Below are 23,767 nucleotides of genomic sequence, written 5' to 3'. Positions count from 1 at the left end.
TCACACATGCCCTGACTGAGGATCAAACCCACAATTCCTGGCACGCCAGGTCAACATTTTATCTACTGAACCACCGGCCAGGGCAATATGAGCCTACTTTTGAAACATTACTTTAAGTCTCCTAAGATTTAGAATTAAGTCAATATTGATCACATGACCAAAATTTCACAATTTGTCTCTACAGTACCAGCAGTATAAGTTACTAGGATAAAGTTGACATTTGTAAAAACAAATGGGTGTGAATATTCAAAAGTGACACAGGAAGTTACCCTATCTCAATGTAGTATATTTCCATTTCCATTAATGTTGCACTGTTTCTGAAGAGAAAAATAAGTCTAAATTGCCTTTGTTGTTATATTAATATGGATGCTATAGATAAATATAAACTTATAGGCCCAAGATTTTAAAGTGGGTCTACAGGTTGCATTTCAACCTAAAAATTATATTCCAGAATATTTTCTCTGTTCTACTATAGAAGTTATTTTTTTTTTTTTACTTAAAATTCATTTTACCTCCTAAATAGTTTTATGGAGCCTGGGGGGTTCTATTTTTAAATCCTATAAAAATTAAGTACTGTGAGGAAAATTGGGATATTTTTCACAGTAGGATCTTAAAGTATACTTAATCATAAAAAATCACCAAAAAAAGGCCACAAGAGAACACTATAAAGCCAAAATTTAGGTTAGCTAGTGAGTTATACTTTGTAATCAATAGGATAGAGTGAAGGAGTATCACTCTCACCCAGAATGGTCTCCTCAATAAATATCAACATTGTTCTGGGCGCTTGAGATACATCAGAGAACAAGATCCTGGTCTTTGTGGAGCTGACATTCTAACAGGGGAGATAAATAACGAACACCTGCAAGTAAATTGCTTAGTCTGTTAGAAGGTGACAAGTGCTGTGAAATAAAAGGAAAAGGACAGCAGGGTATGGGGATTCCGACTGGTGCAGGGAGTAGGCAATAACCTTGAATAGGGTGGTGAGGTGGTGACCCTGGACAACTGACATGGAACCGAGACCCTGAGCAGCTAAGGAGCCCGGAGGTTATCTGCAGAGGAACACTCCCCACAGGGAGCCTACAGGGTGAGGGCCTGGCTCCTTCCAGGACCAGCAGCTGAGGAGCCCGGAGGTTATCTGCAGAGGAACATCCCCCACAGGGAGCCTACAGGGTGAGGGCCTGGCCCCTTCCAGGACCAGCAGCTGAGGAGCCCGGAGGTTGTCTGCAGAGGAACACTCCCCACAGGGAGCCTACAGGGTGAGGGCCTGGCCCCTTCCAGGACCAGCAGCTAAGGAGCCCGGAGGTTGTCTGCAGAGGAACACTCCCCACAGGGAGCCTGCAGGGTGAGGGCCTGGCTCCTTCCAGGACCAGCAGCTAAGGAGCCCGGAGGTTGTCTGCAGAGGAACACTCCCCACAGGGAGCCTACAGGGTGAGGGCCTGGCCCCTTCCAGGACCAGCAGCTAAGGAGCCCGGAGGTTATCTGCAGAGGAACACTCTCCACAGGGAGCCTGCAGGGTGAGGGCCTGGCTCCTTCCAGGACCAGCGGCTGAGGAGCCCGGAGGTTATCTGCAGAGGAACACTCCCCACAGGGAGCCTACAGGGTGAGGGCCTGGCTCCTTCCAGGACCAGCAGCTAAGGAACCCGGAGGTTGTCTGCAGAGGAACACTCCCCACAGGGAGCCTACAGGGTGAGGGCCTGGCCCCTTCCAGGACCAGCAGCTAAGGAGCCCGGAGGTTGTCTGCAGAGGAACACTCCCCACAGGGAGCCTACAGGGTGAGGGCCTGGCTCCTTCCAGGACCACCTAGGAGGGCTGGGGGCAGAGAAGGGCCCTGTAAGGAAACGAGCCGGCAGGAGAGCGATGGGAAGTAAGGTCAGCCAGGAAGTGAGGAGGGCACAGACATGCAAGGACTTGGGCCTTGTAAAAACTTGAGCTTCTACTCTGGAAAAAAAAACAGGGCATTTTTGGAGAATTGTGAGCAGAGAGACATGATCTCAATTTTAAAAGATTGCTCTGCCCTCAATACCCTATATCTTGGGCAAGCCATCTAAGCTCACTGAGCTGCAGTTTCTTCCCTGTAAAATGAACAGAATATTTCCAGTCTGATAGTATTATATTTAAATTACTGTCCATATTTATAAGCCACCTCATCATATGCTATGACTCAGTGGTCGGCAAACTCATTAATCAACAGAGCCAAATATCAACAGTACAATGATTGAAATTTCTTTTGAGAGCCAAATTTTTTAAACTCAAACTATATAGGTAGGTACATTGTTATTATAACCTGCACGCCCGCACGTAGTATTTTATGGAAGAGACACACTCAAGAAGTAAAGAGCCGCACGTGGCTCACGAGCCGCGGTTTGCCGACAACTGCTATGACTGAATAAATTACAGCTGTCATTAATAAAAAATTTTTTAAAAGGCCCATGCCTCCATGTCACAAAGTGCTCAAGGCAGAGATCCTGGAGCCGGCCACTCCAAAACACAAAGCTGAGAAACAGGGGCCATGATGATCTCTCAGAAGACACTCATCCTTCGACTTCCAGGAGATGATTCAGCAAGTGAACAAGAACACAGTGAAGGATTATCTACCCAACTGCAGAGTATTTTTAAAATCTGAAATGCAGACATTAGTGAAGTCACAGAAACTGCTGCGACAGTGCTGAGGGGAAATGCTTTATCACTCAAGAGGCAAAGGAGCATGGAGTGTTCTCTGTGCCCCACACAGTGTTCTAGGAGCAGACAGTGGGGGAATGAGAAGGGAGTAAATAGATACATGGATAAGAAGACGGGGTTTCCGCCCTAACAGAGCTTTCTGTTTAGCAAGGAAAGGAGCTTGGAGACAAGCCACTATAATACTATGTAATAAGGACCATAGGAGACAGGTGTCCACAGTACAGGAAGGCAGCATTGGATGGTCTTAGGCATCAGGCTGTTTCATGGAGATGGTAGATTCTTGCAGGGCTGTGACTGCAGAGCTGAATCTGAGGCACTAAAACCTGTCACGCTGCCCTCCACGCCTCGGCCTCTTCACTTTGGATACCTCAGAATTAATTGCTAAACTGCAAAATAAAATTCTTGTTTCCAAAATGACACAAAAGTTAGATGCGTGCTGAAATTTGAATGGTTTGTTCTAAACATTCTGATGGTCTCCCCATTTCTGGGTCCCCCTTGGTTTTGTGAGACTGCTAGCATATTATAATCTGTTGACTGCAAATTCAGCACCCAGGGATTACCAGCCAAAAGTCAGCAGAGGAAAGGAGAGAGTGAACAGAGGTGTGTGGACAGTGCCACTTAGGAGAGTGTCCAAAAGTGCAGAGGCGTGAACAGCACCTCCAGAAACTGGTCGTCTGCGGCAGCTGGGGCCGGAGCGGAAAGGCAATAATAAGAGTGCCTGAGTGGGGCTTCTGAGCAATCACATGGCCACCAGGGATGTTCCACTTTCAATCTCTGTTGACTTAGACAATAAACATCAGTTGATGCAGAGGAGAAGAGATTGGAAGTTATCTGCCAAAATTTAATAGGATTTGCCTCAAAGCTTTGTAAATTTTTTTCTCAGTCTTTATGATTTCATTTAAAATTCAAATGTTCCAAGTCTTTACAGAGAGCAAGTATCCCAATTATAATGAGAGAAAGAAAAGTTAAAATAAAAAGTATTTGGAAAGAAAAAATGTCTAGAACAGAAAATATATTACCTGGAGTATTTTTCTGGGCTCCTTATTAGTGCCTTGAGGGCCCAATATGTCTGTCTCTTGATGACTTTGCAGCATCTAGCATAAAGCAGAAAACGAAAAAGGAAAAAAAAAAATCCTGAGCAAAGGACATAATAAAATGAAATTGTGCTACTACTTCAGGGCCCAAGCAGTTGTTCTAAACTCTAGCTGGTTTAAAGGAATTGCCTTTGGACTAGCACATGACTAAACTGGAACCTGTAAATCTATGATATTAAAAGTGTTTAGAGCCTGACCTGTGGTGGCGCAGTGGATAAAGTGTCAACCTGAAAACACTGAGGTTGCCGGTTCAAAACCCTGGGCTTGCCTGGTCAAGGCACATATGGGAGTTGATGCTTTCTGCTCCTCTCTTCTCTCTCTCTCTCTCTCTTTCTCCCCCCCTCTCCCTTCTCTAAAATGAATAAATAAAAAAAATTTTTTTTAATTGTTTAGAAATGATAGTGGGGAAAAGGTAATTGAAATACAACCAGCAGCAGAAGGAAAAAACCCTGGAAAAAGAAATAATTCACAACAGGATATAATTAATTAGTTATCACCATCATTAATACTGGCCATTTTAATGTGCATTCCCTGTAGGATAATGGAACAGAATCATCACATGCTTCATTTAAAATCCTTAAATAATAAATACTCTAGTTTCTCTTCAGATCGTATGAATCTTTCGCCTTTTAAAATTCTAAAATAACAATTTGTGATGAACTTCTAGCTTTCACACTTTTACTTGAAGAAATATATTACAATAATGGTTGCCCTTTATGTTCTAAAACTTAGGAAGAGTTTTTTTCTTCATTCCAATAGTTTTTCTTTTCTTTTTATTGATTATTAGAGAGAGAGGAGAGAGAGAAAGACAGGGGGGGAGGAAGAGGAGAGAGAAGTGGGAAGTATCAACGCATAGTAGTTAATTCCTGTATGTGCCTTGACCAGGCAAGTCCAGTGATTCTAAGTGGTGACCTCAGAGTTCCAAGTTGACGCTTTATCCATTGCACCACCACAGGTCAGGCTTTAATAGTTTTTTCTATTTTTAAAATACTCTATCTTGAAAAGCATATACACTGTATTATTTTTGTGACAGAAAACATCTTTGGGTCCTAGCTCGTTAGTTCAGTAGGTTGAAGTGCCATCTCAAATGACAAGGTTGCAGGTTTTATTCCCAGTGAGGGTACATATGGGAAGCAACCAACAAATGCACAACTAAGTGGAACAACAGATGAATGATTCTCTCTCTCTCTCTCCCTGCCTCTCTCTGTCTCTCTAAAGTCAATCAATTACAAAAAAAATTTAGCCTGACCAGGCAGTGGTGCAGTGGATAGAGCATCGGACTGGGATACCTAGGACCCAGGTTCAAGACTCTGAAGTCACCAGCTTGAGCGCGGGCTCATCTGGTTTGAGCAAAGCTCACCAGCTTGGACCCAGGGTCACTGGCTCAAGCAAGGGGTCACTCAGTCTGCTGTAGCCCCCCAGTTAAGGCACATATGAGAAAGCAATCAATGAATAATTAAGGAACCGCAACGAAGAATTGATGTTTCTCATCTCTCTCCCTTCCTGTCTGTCTGTCCCTATCTGTCCCTCCCTCTGACTCTCTGTCTCTGCCACAAAAAAAATATTAAATTTCTTAAGAAATTTTAAAAGAAATGCAGATTATTTATAATCTCATACTCTAGTCAACTGATTTCACTTCTACGTATGCTCTTCTAGTTGGTTTCTTTTCATATATCAATGCACATAGTAATAATAAACATAAGTATCTACTTTCATCATTTAATTTTAATTGTTCATTTGAAAATACTTTCATATTATTATATACCATTCACAATTATCTTTTCTGTTGCTGTGTACTGCATCATCATGGTCAAATACTATAATTCACAGTTTTCTACTTTGAAACATTGAAATTTATGTAACTATCCTACAATAGGTGATAATGCAATAAAAACACTTATATTGCATTAAGCTATATTTATTTTTTTAATCTTTATTTTTTAATTATAGTTTACATTCAATATTATTTTATTAGCTTTGCTTTTTTTTTTTTTTTTTTTTGAAATTATTTTCCAAAGAAAATTTCTCTGGTTTAAAATTATAAGCTTTTCCCTCTCTTTTTTTTTTTTTTTTTTTTTTTTTTTTCATTTTTCCGAAGCTGGAAACAGGGAGGCAGTCAGACAGACTCCCGCATGCGCCCGACCGGAATCCACCCGGCACGCCCACCAGGGGGTGATGGTCTGCCCATCTGGGGCGTCACTGTGTTGCATCCAGAGCCATTCTAGCGCCTGAGGCAGAGGCCACAGAGCCATCCCCAGCGCCTGGGCCATCTTTGCTCCAATGGAGCCTCGGCTGCGGGAGGGGAAGAGAGAGACAGAGAGGAAGGAGAGGGGGAGGGGTGGAGAAGCAGATGGGTGCTTCTCCTGTGTGCCCTGGCTGGGAATCGAACCTGGGACTCCTGCACACCAGGCCGACGCTCTACCTCTGAGCCAACCGGCCAGGGCCCTTTTCTCTTTTTCTATTGGCATAAAAATTTGTTCCAATTTATATAATCACTAGCAATGTAAAAATGTACCAGATTCACCTCAATTTTGTTAGTATTAGTCATTATTCTTTTGCTAATTAATAGGTGTGCCCATACTTTCACATAATCTTAATATCTCTTTTATTTCCAGTAAGCTTGAATCGTTTTCAGTCACTTTTCACTACTAATGGTTTCTGCTGACTGACTTACTTGTAGGTTTATGTTTTGGATTCTGATCTATCAAATAAGCTCCTTATCCATTATAAATATTGTCTTTTTTTATATTTTGCTTTTTTCCATAATCAAGGATTTTTCTTTGCATTCTAATTTAGTTATTCCAGGTAGTAACATTGTCTGTCTTCCAAGACCACAGTTGTCACCTGTCTCCTTTATAGTTTCTTCTATATGATTTCGTGAAGACATTATCAATTTCTCCACTGACAAAACAAGTGTTTTCTGCTAAGGTTTGACAATTGGGTATTATTTTGGTCTGTGAACATGGAAGCTTCTTATATGTAAAAACAATAGTGACTTTTTTCAAAGAGAACAGCACCAAGGCCTGGAAAGAAGGAGGTTTCAGATGGTGGAGGGACAGAGGACAATAACTGGAATTCAAAAAGCTGAGGCCAGCCCTGGCCGGTTGGCTCAGTGGTAGAGCATCGGCCTGGCATGCAGGAGTCCCGGGTTAGATTCCCGGACAGCGCCCATCTGCTTCTCCACCCCTCCCCCTCTCCTTCCTCTCTGTCTCTCTCTTCCCCTCCTGCAGCCAAGGCTCCATTGGAGCAAAGTTGGCCCGGGCGCTGAGGACGGCTCTATGGCCTCTGCTTCAGGCGCTAGAATGGCTCTGGATACAACAGAGCAATGCCCCAGATGGGCAGAGCGTCGCCCCCTGGTGGGTGTGCTGGGTGGATCCCGGTCAGGCGCATGCGGGAGTCTGTCTGACTGCCTCCCCATTTCCAACTTAAGAAAAATACAAAAAAAAAAGCTGAGGGCTATAAGCTGCGTAAGAAGATGACAAAACCTCGTTCCTGTATCATCAATTTCTCAAGGGATTTTTTTTTCTGTTTTTTATGATTCAATCATTTACTGTTGTCTTGTGAAGCATCTATATTGTCTCAAATTGTTCCTGAGGAAAATATACTGGTGGCACCAGGGGAAACATGAAGCATTAGTACAAATCCAGTGGCAAATTTGTCAAACACACTCCTTAGCACTGGCTGAGAGAAACCAGTGGACGTCGTTTTTTCACTTACAATAATAGTGTTTCTGGCTCTTGGCTGCAAATTGAATTCCTTATGGGAAGTTTTAAAAAAAACCTCTGATGCTTGGGTTCCAACCCGCAGTTTCCTAATGCTGTTGGTCTTGAGGGCATTATGGATATTGAGGTTTTTTTTAAGAAAACCTCCCCAGGTGATTCTCACGTGGAGTAGACAAGGTTGAAAACCACTGTAATCATATAAGAAATGTAAAGAAGAAATCTAACCTGTAAGAGGAGGTGATCAAGAGGAAGAACTAAAACCAACCTACCCTTTCTTCATAAATATCTACTCTGGATAGCAAAATTTCATAGCGGGGGACAGAAAAATTGTCTTCGGACATAGCAGAAGTTTCCAGAATGTTTCTCCTCCCTCTTCGTCTATATCCCTTCCAAACACTATAAAATAGATTTTCCAAAATACAGGTGAACAAGGTACTGGAAAGCAAATCTTTTACACTGCTAATTAATAGGAAACAGAAGAGGGTTGGGAGAGATAAAGGGCTGCATTTTATATTCATTTTCTGCACGCACGGATTTGCACTGAGGTAGGTTATCCGTCCCTGGGAAGATTGCCCACAGGGAGCACTTAGCTCCATTGGCATTTTGCCGTTCCCGACTCGGTCTTACGCTGATCAGTGCTCAAGCCGGCTCGTGTTCCCATCCCCACATATCCGGAAGTGCCAGGGCGGGGAGCCAGACGTGTGGCTGGCGAGCAGAGAACCAGCCTTGGCCGAACGCTGGGCCCCGCCCAGGTGCTGCTGAGTTCACAGAGGGTTTTAAGCCTCTAGGAATCATGAAAAAAAAAAAAAAAAGACATTTAATGTGGTGTTAACCTCACTGGAAAGAAAATTGACATCTCAAGATACTTATGAGGCAGAAAGATGGCATTATCCCCATTTTTGCGGCTTTAAAATAAGAAAAAAAGTTTTCCAATTCAACCCTTGCTTCAGTAGATGTCAGCAAAGATAAGTATTTGCTCAGACCAAACCTACAAAGAAAAAAAATTAGACTACGAGTTTAATTTATGCTGTGAACGATCAAGTTTAGGTGGTATGATGAAATTCCACAATAAGATGCATTTGGACGTGATGCAGTTGGTGACTGACTCCCACCTTCTGCCCAGGCCTGTGTCTAACAAGACGGATAGACTTGAGCTCTGCTGAGGTACCGGGCCGCGGCGAGGGGCACAGCATTAGGCTGGGAGGAAACTCATCCTCATTTAGGATGTTTCCGCTTCCACTTACAGTCAGTGCAAATAGTATAATTTCACTATCTTTACTTTTGTGCTTATTGTGACAGCACATCCCTGCTGAAAAAGTTTTCCACTAACTTCAAAATAGAAGGACCCCCTATTTTGTGCTATTTCACTGTTCAGAACTGCGGCACTGTGTTATGGTTGGTGTATTTTATTTTTAAGTAGGTAAGCCGTTGATACAGGCATGGCAGGATCTTCCCTCCCTGTAACCTGCCACATGTCCCCCCGCTTCCTGAGGTGTAAGATAGGACCATGTTAGAAGTGTGGTTCTCGCTAGATTTCAGATGAGGGGAAGCAGTCACACGCCTCTATTTTGAAGGGCAGAGGAAAATACTCTCATGAATTCTGTTACTGGGAATCCTGATAAAATGCATTATTCTATATTTCTTTGGTCAGCTAACATCTGAGTTTCTCACAGGACCCCATAAAGGTGCCTGGTGACTTTGGTTCTAACAGCCGCCTGGCCTCTCTGTGAGCCCCACACACACCACAGCCAGTCCCCTCGCTGTTCCAGGGTCTGAGTGTTTCCAGGTCTCCCTTGGGGTGTGGACAGCACATACTTATGGTACCCACATTGCTCCAGACCCGATCCCTTTTCAATGGTGTGGGGTCATTTCACCTGAGACCACAGTAGCCAGGTGCACACAGCCATGGGAAGAAAAATGTAAAGCAAGAGAAGGAAATCCAGAGGCAACAAGAGGGGCAAATATGGAAGCTGTCGGAAGTGAGACTCGGAGTCAGGCAGTGCTTAACAGTGCGGCTTTGGAACCCAGCTGCTGCGAGTTCAGTGCTGCGCCTGTCACTCACTCTCCACGTGTCCTTGGGCAAGTTTCTTAACTCTCTGTGCCTCACTTTTATAATCTTTAAAATAGGAGCTAATACTGATACAGACTTCATGGGTTTGAAGCAATTAATTAAAGTTCTTGTTACATAATCTGATTTCCCTAAAAAGCACTTATTACTGTTATTATCATCATAATTAGTGTTCTTGAGTGAAGAAGAATTGGAAACCACGAAGGAAAGTTTTCCCAGTTATATTAGTTTTCTAGGAATGACATAACAAATTGCCACCAACTGATTGGCTTGAAACAACAGAAATATTCTCACGTGCAGTTCAAGAAATCGGGATGCCCAAAACCTCTGAGGGAGAAACCGTCACGTGCCTCCCTCTGCTTCTGGTGGTGAACAGCCATGCCCAGTGTTCTTGGCTTGTAGACGCATCACTCCCACTTCTGCTTCCATTTCCTCTGTGTTTCTGTGTCCTCTCCCTTTCTGTGTTACAAGGACACTTTCAATGGATTTAGGGCTCACCTTAGTCTAGGATAATCTCATCTGAAACCTTACTGAATTACATCTGCAAAGACATTATTCCAAATAAGATCCTATTCTGATGTTCCAAGTGGACATGAATTTAGGGGCCACACTCTTCAACCTACTTCACCGAGAGCAGGTGGGGATCAGATCAGAGGAAGAAACCGTGACGAGTTCCTGGAAGAGGGGCACCGAACCTTGGGCATGGCATTTACAAACTAGAAGCGTTGTGTTGCATGGTGGTCAGTCAAGCAAAATGGCAGGCTACCGTCAAGGCCATCACTGAGCCAGACCCAACTGGCAGAATAAATCAGTACACTCGTGTTCAAACTGTGGCAGACCTGTCTGGAGAGAAGTTGAATGTACCCAGCAGGCAGTATATACCCAGCATCTCAAGCCTGAGATGTCGCATGCCACTACTGAACCCACTGTCGAACCAGGAACACGTTTTCACATCGGGCAATGCAATGGCAGGGGCAAGAGCTTTGGAGCCTCATGGAACTGGATGTTAATAGCTGCTCTGCAACTTACTAGCTCCACTTTCCACCTTTGTGGTTTCAGATAAGGTACTTACCTTCTCCGAGCCTCAGTTTTGACATCTAAAAACCAGGCATAACATAACCACTAACAGGCCTGACCTGTGGTGGCGCAGTGGGATAAAACGTCGACCTGGAACACTGAGGTCGCCGGTTCGAAACCTTGGGCTTGCCTGGTCAAGGCACATATGGGAGTTGATGCTTCCAGCTCCTTCCCCTTCTCTCTCTCTCCCTCTTTCTCTCTCTCTCTCTCTATCTCTCCTCTTTAAAAATCAATAAATAAAATATTTTAAAAAAACAAAAACAAAACATAACCACTAACAGGTAGAGCTGCTGTAAGAAAACTAATGTATGCAGAAGCTTCACCTAAGTGCCTGGCCTAAATTGCAGCGGGTGTCTGCTAATATGACTATGCAGTAAGGCCAGAGGGACCATGACAAAGAGCTGTGAACACCCATCGGCCTCTCTTCCCCCACCACCACCTCCACTCTCAGCACACTAGAAACTGAGTAAACATACAGTAAATAGTTGAGTTAAATGACGTAGCAACTGCCTTTTCTTATGAACACTGCTTTAATAAATAGATGTCCAACAGCCTTTCAAGAATTTCAACCCAGCCTGGGCGGCCCATGGCAAAGCACAGCACATGAACACTGGGCAGTGACAGCAACAGAGAGCAGTGTCAGTCCTTGAGCGTATGTCAGCACATAAAGAGGCTGGGGGTTAAAAAGGTGAAGGGATTGAGAAGTACAAATTGGTAGGCCCTGGCCGGTTGGCTCAGTGGTAGAGTGTCTGCCCAGTGTGTAGATGACCCAAGTTTGGTCCTCAGTCAGGGCACACAGGAGAAAAAAAAAAAAAGAAGGACGAATTGGTGTTACAGAAGAGTCTTGGAAGGTGAAGCCACAGGAAATACGGTCAATAATATTCTAACATTTATGTATGGTGTCGGATGGATGCGAGAATTACTGAGATGATCACTTAATAAGCTATTGAATATCTAATCACTGGGGTGTACACCTGAAATTAATATAATAATGTATATCAACTGTAATTGAAAATTTAAAATGATCATTTAAAAAAATTTTTAAATACAGAAATTTAAATAGTATTTGGAGGCTATATAACTCATCTCTCTTCTGAAATTTTACTTTACTAGCAAAGTAATGCATGTTCATTGTAAAAATTTTTTAAGTATAGCCAATTCTTAATCCCAGATAGATATATAAAATTTTTCTTTAATCATATATTGTGACATTTTTTCCAGTCATTAGTCAACATCATTTTTAACAGCTTCCTAAATATTCCATTATATAAACTTACCAATATTTACCTCATTCTCCATTTCAGAAATCTTAATTTATTTTCAGTATTTTGTTGCTAAAAGCAACGCTGTAATGATATGAGTTTATTCCTTATTAATTTTATAAAATTTTACTAATTTAGTTTATTGTAATCCTACCCCCTTTTCCAACCTTTACAATTAACCCAAAAGTTAATTTGCTCAGTTTATGAGGAACTGATTTTATTCTTCCACCTGTAAATCTCTCAGCATTGGTTGTGTTATCTTAAGCAATCTCTCTCCTGTGCTGCCTGGTCCAGGGACTGCTAAGTAGTCAGTGTTCTTGGGTCTGACTGCTTACTTACTTGTTTCCAGAGTGGGGCTAACGGGGTCAACATCTACATATACAGGCCAGTTAGTTAAGTATCCGTAGACTGTTGTCTTAACTCGAAACAACTGTTTTTTAAATGCTGGCTATTAGTTTCAAAGAAGTGGCCAGAAAGTACAGATGGATCAACACAAATCCATCACCCTAAAGGAAAGACAGTGTGTCAACATCATCTTTCCCGTGGAAAACAGCTTAGGAAAGTATTAGTGTCAAATGACATAGGATTGGTGACATTGCAGAAAAAGGAGAAGGAATAACATTGGAAAAAGCAATTGGCTGACCTAATACTTATCTTGATTTTCTAAGCTTAGTCTGTGACTTCTCCCCTATTGCTCTGTGACACAAGTTCAGCAGCATGCTTTAAATGGCTGGTGGTGGTACTTAACTGGCAATTTTCTCTTGCAGCTGACACCGCTCTTGGCACTGATGATGTCTATGATGAAAAAGGATGCCAGTGTGATGTATCAGTAGAAGACCTCACCCCACCACTTAAAACTGTCATCCGAGCTATCAGGTTGGTGGAAAACCTTTGACAAAATGATTCAGAGACCCACTTTTTATTATTTGAATTACTATGTTGCTAACTTCTTTTTCCTGAAGGTAAATCTCCTGGAACAATTGCCTTCTCTTTTCCTATTCATCCACATGCCTATTAAATTCTGAAATATTTTTTCTTAATATAAAACTCTACCGTGTTCAACACAAAGTCTGTTACAAAAGGTGGGTGGGATTTGAAAAGTCATGCCATGTCAGCGAGATTACATGAGAATTGGCTTGTCATGTGAATTGTTTGCTTTTAAAGACATCTAGTGTATAGATGCAGTGGAATTTTTAAAAGTATTTTCCTACTTGATGTTCCAATCCATGTCTTGTACTTTGTATCAGAGGAGAAACCCCTCTAGATTATTGCAAAACCGGTTGAGTCCCAAAAATGGGGACCCTAACGTACTGTGCGGTTGCTCAGATCCTGCTGCGATGTGCCTGTCACAGCAGACCTTAACATGCTTCCTCTGCTGATGGCAGAAAGGTAAGCAAGTATCAAAGCAACTTGTTTCCAGGACCCACTCCTCACAAAAAACGTCAGAATGTAGACTAAATGAACTGCCACATGCTCAGCCTGCCTACTTTAATCCCTTTGGGAGAATCTGTGTCAGTCAGGGAATGATGAGTGACTATACCTCAAAGAAATAACTCTGATTCTAGACTGGTCTGTGGTGGTGCAGTGGATAAAGCATTGGCCTGGAACACTGAGGTCGCCAGTTTGAAACCCCAGGTTTGCCTGGTCAAGGCACATATGGGAATTGATGCTTCCTGCTCCTCCCCCCTTCTCTCTCTCTCTCTCTCTCTCTCTCTCTCTCTTTCTCTCTCTCTCCCACCTCTCTACAATGAATACATAAAATCATTTAAAAAAAAAAAAAAGTAAATACTTCTGATCCTTTTGGCTCTTTTGATCTCTTACCCAAAAGTCAGGAAAGCTTAACAATTAACCTAATTTAGCTATTAAGAATCTTGGTCTAAAATCAGATCAGTATGATCGATTTTTTTACTTCTATCTTGAATTGGTCATTTAGCATCACCTTATTCATTGTTTTACTTTATGACTGGAAGTCACTGGAAAAGCAGAAATGATTTTGGCAGCAATGTTTGTGGGGGGCAAAAAAAAATCATGTGTGGTGAAATGTGTACCCCAAAAGATACTGAAAGATTATCTGTAACAGCAACCTACAAAAAAAAAGGAGTGAAGTCTAGTTACTTTCCAATAGATTCTTTAAGCAGCGATCCCTATGTGCAGGGAGACCAACTTTCTTATGTGCCCCAGAGTCTAGGGACCACCCAGATTATGCCTCTTGTCTCACCATCATTGTTAGCAACACTCCCTGTCTTTCTCAAAGCATCCCCGGTTGGGTAATATACCTATTTTTTTTTGTCAGATCAGCAAAAAATACATTTTTGGTGCGCTGCACAGTTTTAGTAATTAGTTTGTGTGCCATCAGACAATCGCTATCCTAAAGTCAAAGGAGTACAGTTCAGCCACAGAGGAGTCTAACTTGAACAAATACGGTAAAATCTTATCGAATGGGAGCAGATTAGTCTTCCTAAAAGTCATACTTAATCCAGTCTGTGTAGTTTCCCAAGACCTTCAGAAGCCTTCTACTTTTGCCTCATAACCTATAAAAAGAATTGTGAGCTGCAAGAAAGAAAATGAAATAGGTTTATTCTGCTAGCTAAGCAGTTTAGCAGCAGCTTAAGGTTTACTTTCTTATATCCTCTTGAAATGACTGATTTTGTAGTCCTTTGCAGAATTTCCTTCTTTTCAGACTTCTTTCTTGGTTTTATTTTTAACAGAGCTTTATTATTTACATGTGGATTTTGGAAGCTTTCTAGTTGCTACTTCGTATCACTGGAGGGAGATGTTTCTCTCCCATCTCCTGACTCTGGTGCACGTAGTGTTTTTCTTTTATTTTCTAAGTTCCGTTTTAAATTGTGGGGTTCTATATGAAAACATTATAGCTACACTGATGAGTTTATACCTAATTGGAAATCTTTGACTCATGATCATATTTAATTTCTAAAACTACATGACTAAAAGACCAATACAATGAGCAATTCTGAAAAGGAATTTGAGGTATATGTCCCTCAGTCACATTCAAGAGTGTCCTTTACATGAGTTTAATTACATAAATAAATTGAACATCTGTTGCCTGGAGTGCTTTCTGCCAGAATGTGCTCATCCCCTACAGCGTACCTGAAATAGTATTTTATATATACACACTACTGATTACAAGTGTGCGCCTCAATTACTCATCTCTAAAACAGCAGCTTGGTCTTGGCATTCTCCTTGTTATTTTTGATTGTTTGAGTATTGATGTTGTTTCGTTTGTCTTCCAGTAGCTCTTACCGTAATAGTTTTGCTTAAAGTCAAATTAAAATTAAAATGTGTTAACAGGAAATATGCATTCCCCTGCAAGGGTGAGAGCAGGGAAAATAACCTCATTACCCTCACAAAGAGCAAAGCAGGAATTCTTTAAAAATATTTATTAAGCATCTATCATTTCCTAGTTTGTTTGTTTTTTCTTTTATTTTTTTTTATTTTTGTTTTTTTGTGACAGACAGAAAGAGGGACAGACAGGCAGGAAGGGAGAGAGATAAGAAGTATCAATTCTTTGTTGCAGCTCCTTAGTCTCCTTAGTTGTTCATTGATTGCTTTCTCATATGTGCCTTGACTGGGGGGCTACAGCAGCAAAGTAAGTGACCCTTGCTCAAGCCAGTAATCTTGGGTTCAATCCAGCAACCTTGGGTTCAAGCCTGCGACCATGGGGTCATGTGTATGATTCTATGCTCAAGCCAACGACCCCAGGCTCAAACCAGATGAGCCCACACTCAAGCTGGCAACCTCAGGGTTTCGAACCTGTGTCTTCTGTGTCCCAGTTTGATGCTCTATCCGCTGTGCTACCACCTGATCAAGCTCTTGTTATTTTTGAGAGTAAAGTTTATCAGATTATAAAATGATTAAGGCCACTCTCACCTTGTCTTGATTTTATTTGAATGCATTTTGAGACAATATTTTAAAGAATGGCATCACACTTCTCTAGTACTAAGCAAAGGCAACTCTTACACATTTCCAAAATATGTCTTCTTAAAAGACAAAAGAATGCTTAGTTTAGTAGTTTCTCCAAGATTATCACAAATTATTCTCAAAATATTAGTAGGAATGCATAAACTTACTGGAAATTGTTTTCAAACTCATTTTTGGGAGTGAAGACTTATTTTTAATGAAAGTTCTGTATTTCATGAATGGTTTCATTCAAATGTTCAGTAGGGTTTTTTTCCTACTCAAAAATTTATAAATAGAAAAAAATAAAATTAGCAGGGAAGCAAACAGACTGACAAGTAAATCGATAAATTCTTGAACATTCTATACACTCACTTTTCACTATATTTACAGGTATTTATTTGCTCGGGCTGCCATAACAAAATACCACAGATTGGGCAGCCTAACCCACAGGAACTAACTTTCTCACTGTTCTAGAGGCTCCAAGTCCCAGACCCAGGGGAGAGCAGGGTTTCTTTCTTCTGAGGCCTCGCTTTCCGAGGTGGCCCTCTTCATTCCCAAATCCCTACCCCCACTTATCTGTGTCCAGTCTTCCTGCTTCTTATAATGATATCAGTCAGATTGGATTAGGGCCAAGCCTAACAGCTTTAACTTAACTTAATTTTCTCTTTAAAGGTCCAATCTCCAAATTCAGTCACATTCTGCGGTACTGAAAATTGGGGCTTTAATGTACAGATTGGGAGATATACAATTCAGTCCACAGTTCATGGCAGGACACCTGTTTTAGTATTACTATTTGAAAACTAGCTCTGGCTGGGTTGCTCAGTTGGTTAGGGCATCGTCTCGATACACCAAGATTGCGAATTTGATCCCTGGTCAGGGCAGATGCAAGAATCGACCGATGAATACATGAATAAGTGGAACAACAAATCACCCAGCTGTGAAACAATGTTCCAAGAAGATCTTCCTCTTCATCTTCTGAGTAAGCCTGCTGCCCTTGCTGTCCCCCCCCCCCCCCGGAAGAAAGAGGACAGTGAGAAGTAGAAGTCACCTGTCCTCTCCCTCCCCCGCCCACAGAGAGGCTTCATTACAACATTTTAAAGTTCCTCCAAGAGGGTCAGTCCATGCACTCAAAAAATATATATTGAGCTTCTCTACTCTGCACCAGGCACAGGGATGAACATAACAAGAAAGGAGGGGCCCTGCTTATAGTCCCAAGGGGCTGCCAATAAAGTAGAGTCAATGAGGACACAAAGACACATATCCCTGAAATCATCAAAGTCCGAGATGCTCGGGCAGACATAATGTCAGCACTGAATAGGTGACATTCTGGAAGGGCTAATCAAGCAGCAATCTGCTAGATGTATATGTTCCAGGCAAGTCATTGAAGGGGTGTACATTTAGGCAGAGGGAACTGCAGTTGCCAAAACCCAGAGGTGAGGGTGGCATTAGGAAGCATGTGAGCTGGTGGGGGACAGAGGACGTGAGGAGGAGAGGTTAGGCTGAAAGGAGGCACAAGGACCCTTGTATCAAGCAGGAAGACATGGAGGCTTTAAGGTACGAAAATGGACTTATCAGACTGGTGCTCTCTTCTAACACCTAGAAAGATGACTGTGACTGCTGTGTGAAGAACGAATTGGAGGGAGGAGACTATTGTTTCAAAACTGGATCTGCTGAGTGTCTGAGCCAGGCAGTCAGGGTGAAGAGTAGTGAAGGATAAGTTTCAGAGCTCCACAGATGAAAAAAATAATAGGGTTTGAATATTTACTGCTTGGAGAGAAGAGCAGGAGGAATGAAGGCTGATACCGCGAGGTGCCTGGTCAGACAGAGGCTGGTCTGGGGGAAGATGGTGTATTGTTGCGAGTGTAGAGTTTGGGGTCTGGGGGACCCAGTAGGCACTGAATCCCTGTATCTGAGGCCTGGGAGACAAATCTGGAATGAGGACAGACTTGGTGGAAGTAGATAATTTACAGAAGTGTCACCCAGGGAGAGTGCGGGAGTGAAGAGGGAAGATGGCTAACACAGAATCTACAGCTACAAGACTGTAAGGAGCAGAAGAGGAGAAGGCTCTGACGGACAGGGGCTCAGCACCGCCAGACAGAGCGGCACCAGGAGGGCACGCGGAACAGGGGCCAGAGGTGCGTTTCGAGTAGGAAGCAGTCAAGAAGATAAAAAGCGAGAAGGCCCTTTAAAAGTGGCAACAAGAAGGTCACCCGTGGCTTTGGAGACAAAATTCAATAGAGGCAGAAAAGTTTGAAGCCACCGTGTAAAGAGGACACTTTTCTAAAAATTATCTACCAGACTCTTTCACTCTAATAGAAACACAGATGAGGTATAAAGAATTTCTTCAACCTGAGCGGTAGTGCTGCAGTGGATAAAGCATCCACCTGGGACCAGGGGTAGGATTTAGATAATTTAACAACCGGTTCTCTGTCCTACCCATTTTAAGTATAAAAAAGCAGTATGCCAAAAAGTAGTTTATTATTTCATGCATTTAATACTTAAATAACAACAATAAAAGAGGTGCACTAAAGTAGATTATGTTATTTTAAAAAGTTTTAAAATATTAATGTAACATACCTTTTCTTCATTTTATCAATACTAAACAAAAATTTCTAGGCTGAATTAATAAATGGCAAATGGCACAGTCTATGCAGATTAAGTGCAATTGAATAATGTGTATGACAAACCTTTTTGTCACAGGAAAGTTGTGAGCATTCTTCCACGCTTCTGAAATGGGTGATAAGATAACCCTTGAAATCTATATTTCTATTGGTTCATTGTGTGTCTTAGCATCCTATTGGTTTCACTGTTCAGGGAACACCACTGCGCTCATAATATTTTGGGGGAGTTTTGAGCATAACACAAAGCTGAAACAAATGACAGCTTGTCACTCCCTGGTTGTTTGGCACTTTGTCTCTTTATGTTACGTTTGTTTACTGAAGTAATAAATGTCAGGGAATTAAAATGAAGTATTTCATTAAAGGTATAATGAGTTTTATGAAATGAACAAATAAATATTACAAACATAGTTCCATCAAATTTTTTTCACCTACGCATGGAATGAACATTATCACAGGCGCTTAGAATACACTGTTGCACATTGAACATTAAAAAAGAGTACGGAATATAAATTTGTTATTTCCACATTGGGCGGCTGCCCAGGTGCCCACCTTAGAGAGAACCCTGTTTACAAGTGACATTTTAACAACTAGTTTGCTGAACTCAACAAAAAATTAGATACTGGTTGTGCTGAACCAGTGCAAACTGGCTGAATCCCACCACTACCTGGAATGCTAAGATTCCAGGTTCAAAACTCAAAGGTCACGGGCTTGAGCGCAGACTCACCAGCTTAAGCACTAGGTCGCTGGCTTGAGCATGGGATTATAAACATGATCCCATGGTTGCTGGCTTGAGTCCAAGGTCGCTGGCTTGAGCCTGGAGTCACTGGCTAGCTTCCCGCTCAAGGCACATATGAGCAGTAATCAATGAACAACTAAAGTGACAAAACTATGAGTTGATGCTTCTCATTCTCTCCTTTTCTGTCTCTCTCTCTAAAAAAAAAAAAAAAAAAAAAAAAGCAAATTTTTTCATAACTAGCAAAGACTCATCAACTCTTCTAAAATTGCTCATATCTGATCATCAAAGAGAAGAACCAGAGCTGACGCATCAGTGTTTTGAAGGCAGGTTATGCAAATCAGTTCTCACTGTGACCCTGGGTTCAGAGATGAGACTTCTCAGTTTTCTTGCCCTTGTGTTCTTCCTCTTCTGAAAGGCATGGATGAGACCATTCTCTTCCTGGCGTCCCCAAACTACGGCCTGTGGGCCACATGCGAACCCCTGAGGCCATTTATCAAGCCCCCTACCGCACTTCCGGAAGGGGCACCTCTTTCATTGGTGGTCAGTGAGAGGAGCACTGTATGTGGCGGCCCTCCTGTGTAAAAAGGGACAGTGAACTGGCCCCCTGTGTAAAAAGTTTGGGGACCCCTGCTACCCTCAACTGCATTCTCAACTCTTAATTTTTCTTAAATCTCACCTCATACTTCAGACAAGAATATTCCACAAATAGAAAAGAAGAGACAGGTACCTGTTTGCCATTATGGGTTTTTGTTAAATCCGCAAGGTATTTAATCATCACCAGTTCTTAACTGTGCTATGGCATCTCTGCTATTTTAGCAGAGGTGAGGAGTCTTTGCAAGTCACTAGTAAGATATTCTTGACAGCCAAGTCGACGACATGTTACAGTAAAAATTACTGCTGGAACATTTTATGGATCATTTAACACATATTTTTTAAATCAGCTAATATATTCCCTGGAATATTCTTTTTGTCTCTGTTTTGAAGCTAATTGTGGCCACTTTGCTCTGAGGCCACATTAAACTGGTGTTTTTGCTGAAGATGCACTTACTTTGCAGCATCTAAATTTTAACCATTTATTTGGTTATATATATTTTTTTTTTTTTTTTTTTTTTTTTACAGAGACAGAGAGAGAGTCAGATAGGGACAGACAGGAACGGAGAGAGATGAGAAACATCAATCATCAGTTTTTTGTTGCACCACCTTAATTGTTCACTGACTGCTTTCTCCTATGTGACTTGACCATGGGCCTTCAGCAGACCGAGTAACCCCTTGCTCAAGCTGGCGACCTCGGAGTCTTGAACCTGGGTCCTCCACATCCCAGTCCGATGCTTTAGCCACTGCGCCACCACCTGGTCAGGCTGGTTATAATTTTTTATAAGAAAAAGTTTACTTAGAAAGTCACAGTGGCGGAGGAAGTGAGCCATAAAAGAAACAGGCTTAGGGAACATGTTACAGAGGCAAAAGAAGGGCTCTTGCGGCCTGACCTGTGGTGGTGCAGTGGATAAAGCGTCGACCTGGAAATGCTGAGGTTGCCGGTTCAAAACCCTGAGCTTGCCCGGTCAAGGTACATATGGGAGTTGATGCTTCCAGCTCCTCTCCCCTTCTCTCTCTCTGTCTCTCCTCTCTCTCTCTCTCTCTGTCTCTCCCTCTCCTCTCTAAAATGAATAAATAAATAAAAAATGAAAAGTGAAAAAAGGGCTCTTGGGGCTTCCGAGAGAGAAAAGCAAAGGTAACGCCCCTGGGGGAAGGAGGGGACAGAAAGGCGGGGGTGTGCTCCCGAGAGGGAGAACACGCTACTTGGCTGTAATTTAAACTGAATCTCCTATTCATTGCCATGAATGAAAATATTCAAGAGCTATCAACATGTATGAGCACTGTGTTTATTTACTTATTACTAAGATTTCATACTCCTAGGAAAATAAAATTTCCACATTTAGTTACTGTATCAGTGTTTACAAAATCCTAGGAAGAAAGTTAACCATTTGCAGACTACCTTGGATCCAGAAGTTCTTTCTTGGGTCATACTACTCTTATCTCTTTAGGAGAAAGCCCAACAAAAACCGAACAAAAAAATTTTTGCTTTAATTTATAAAGAAAACTCAACAAAAGGTACAAGTTAGCCTACTAGATCCTGAAAATACAGCGCAATAATAAAAAGCATTAGAAGAAAACTCCCACCGCCAGCAGTGGAAGCAGTGTGGCCACAGCCCTTTCCTGATCCCTAGGTCAGCCGAGTGAGACACCTGCTTCCCTGCGGTAAGAACCTCTGTTAGAATTGAACTTCTTGCATAAAAACTTCAGGCGTAATTCAGGGGAGAGGGGCCAGGAAGCACTTGCATTGTGAGTGGAGGCCAGACATCACCTCACAATGACATGCTGCCTAAGGGGTATGATTTAAGTGACTTAGAAGATGTATGCAAAACCCAGCCTCACTTCTTTTTTTTTTATTTTATAAATAAATTTTTATTAATGTTAATGAGGTGACATCAATAAATCAGGGTACATATATTCAAAGAAAACATGTCCAGGTTATCTTGTCATTCAATTATGTTGCATACCCATCACCCAAAGTCAGATTGTCCTCCGTCACCCTCTATCTAGTTTTCTTTGTGCCCCTCCCCCTCCCCGTCCCCTCTCCCTCCTTCCCTCCCGCGCCCCCCTCCCCCCACCCCCAGTAACCACCACACTCTTGTCCATGTCTCTTAGTCTCGTTTTTATGTCCCACCAATGTATGGAATCATATAGTTCTTGGTTTTTTCTGATTTACTTATTTCACTCAGTATAATGTTATCAAGGTTCATCCATGTTGTTGTAAATGATCCGATGTCATCATTTCTTATGGCTGAGTAGTATTCCATAGTGTAGATGTGCCACATCTTTTCTATCCAGTCTTCTATTGAAGGGCTTTTTGGTTGTTTCCATGTCTTGGAGGCAATCCCACAACCATTTCAGTAGTTCCCAACCTGAATGCACGTCAGTATCACCTGAAGAGTCTTGTAAAATCTCTGGACTGCGCCCTGGATTAATTAAAACAGAATTTCTGAAGGTGGAACCAGCTGTGGCATTTTTTAAAACTCCCCGGCTGATTCTGTTGAGCAGCCAAGCTTGGGAAGGACGGCTGTCTTCACAGTCAGTCAATCTGCCTCTTCAGTCTCAGTCCGCTGAGCCCTCTCCACCCCGCGCAAGGCTTGGCTGCTGGCCCGGCCCTTCAATCTGTTTGGGGGCAGCAACTGTCACCGTCACTTCTGTTTTCTAATCATTCTTATCTCTGCAGACTCAGGAACAAGATTTTGCAAGATTTTCTAACTTGTGGCTGCACAACAAATGCACCTCCATTTCCTCATAAGTGCACACGTGTTGGGGGTGTATATATAGATATAATCTACCCAGAGTTTAACTTTGCTGTAGTTATTTCTTTATGCTCAGAAAATTGTGTAAACGGATTGACTTACTTCAGTTTCAAGACCAGGTGCCAGTTTAGATTTGTGATGAATCTCTTTCCCCCTCTAGTGGCAGTACTGGGGCATGTCAGCTTTGAGCAACAGGTTTCCATTTCTCAGACTCCTCACCTCCTAGTTCCCAGCAGCATCAGAGAAGACCGCGTTAGGACCTTTTGCTCTCTGCCCCTGTTTAGCTCTAGTGGTACAATTTACCCTCACGAAGAGAAAAGGCCAATGAGAGTGCCTGACCTGTGATGGTGTAGTGGATAAAGCATCAACCTGGAATGCTGAAGCCAGTTCAAAACCCGGGGCTTGCCTGGTCAAGGCACATATGACGCAATGAATGAACAACTAAAGTGAAGCAACTATGAATTGATACTTCTCACCCCCCCCATAGAATCAATAAATAAAATATTTTTAAAATACATTTATTTATAAAATAAAAAGCCAATGAGAGTAATGCACTCAGCCTTCTGTCAGTCCTCCAAAGGACCTTCCAGCATCACCTGTAACAGCAAGCTGTTCACTTAGCTAAATTTTATTGAGCACCAATTGTGCATCAGGCACATGTGAGTAAAAAGACCCATTTCACGTTAGAGGATCTTTTCTGTTGTTACTCTATGTTAAAATATTAATATCTTAATATTAGGACAATAGTAGAGCATTATGTTTAACCCCAAGCAAGTGACTTAACCTCTTTGTGCTTCAGTTTTCTTATCTGAAAAAATGAAGATGACAATCATCGCCTTCTCATAGAGCTATACCTGAAAGTACTGCCTGACATTGTTATCATCTTAATCATTAAATGTATTCTAAAGTTCCTAATCTTACCCTACAGCAGGGGTCCCCAAACTACGGCCCACGGGCCGCATGCGGCCCCCTGAGGCCATTTATCCGGCCCCCGCCGCACTTCTGGAAGAAGCACCTCTTTCATTGGTGGTCAGTGAGAGGAGCACATTGACCATCTCATTAGCCAAAAGCAAACCCACAGTTCCCATTGAAATACTGGTCAGTTTGTTGATTTAAATTTACTTGTTCTTTATTTTAAATATTGTATTTGTTTCTGTTTTGTTTTTTTACTTTAAAATAAGATATGTGCAGTGTGCATAGGGATTTGTTCATAGTTTTTTTTATAGTCCGGCCCTCCAAC

At 42.1% G+C, this 23,767-nt stretch overlaps 1 protein-coding gene across 3 annotated transcripts in view; it reads left to right on the top strand.

Moving 5' to 3' along the window:
- Nucleotides 1-23,767, top strand: part of KCNQ5 (potassium voltage-gated channel subfamily Q member 5) — a 592,119-nt gene that overhangs the window by 549,157 nt on the left and 19,195 nt on the right. For all 3 annotated transcript variants that reach the window (XM_066359020.1, XM_066359022.1, XM_066359021.1), the window contains one exon: nucleotides 12,670-12,778. In XM_066359020.1, coding sequence (XP_066215117.1) covers nucleotides 12,670-12,778 — 109 coding nt within the window. The remainder of the gene's footprint in view (nucleotides 1-12,669; nucleotides 12,779-23,767) is intronic.

The sequence above is a fragment of the Saccopteryx leptura genome, chromosome 1 (assembly GCF_036850995.1).
Source record: "Saccopteryx leptura isolate mSacLep1 chromosome 1, mSacLep1_pri_phased_curated, whole genome shotgun sequence".
NCBI lineage: Eukaryota > Metazoa > Chordata > Mammalia > Chiroptera > Emballonuridae > Saccopteryx > Saccopteryx leptura.
The sequence above is the reverse complement of the archived record's forward strand: the minus strand, read 5'-3'. Positions and strand labels throughout refer to the sequence as shown.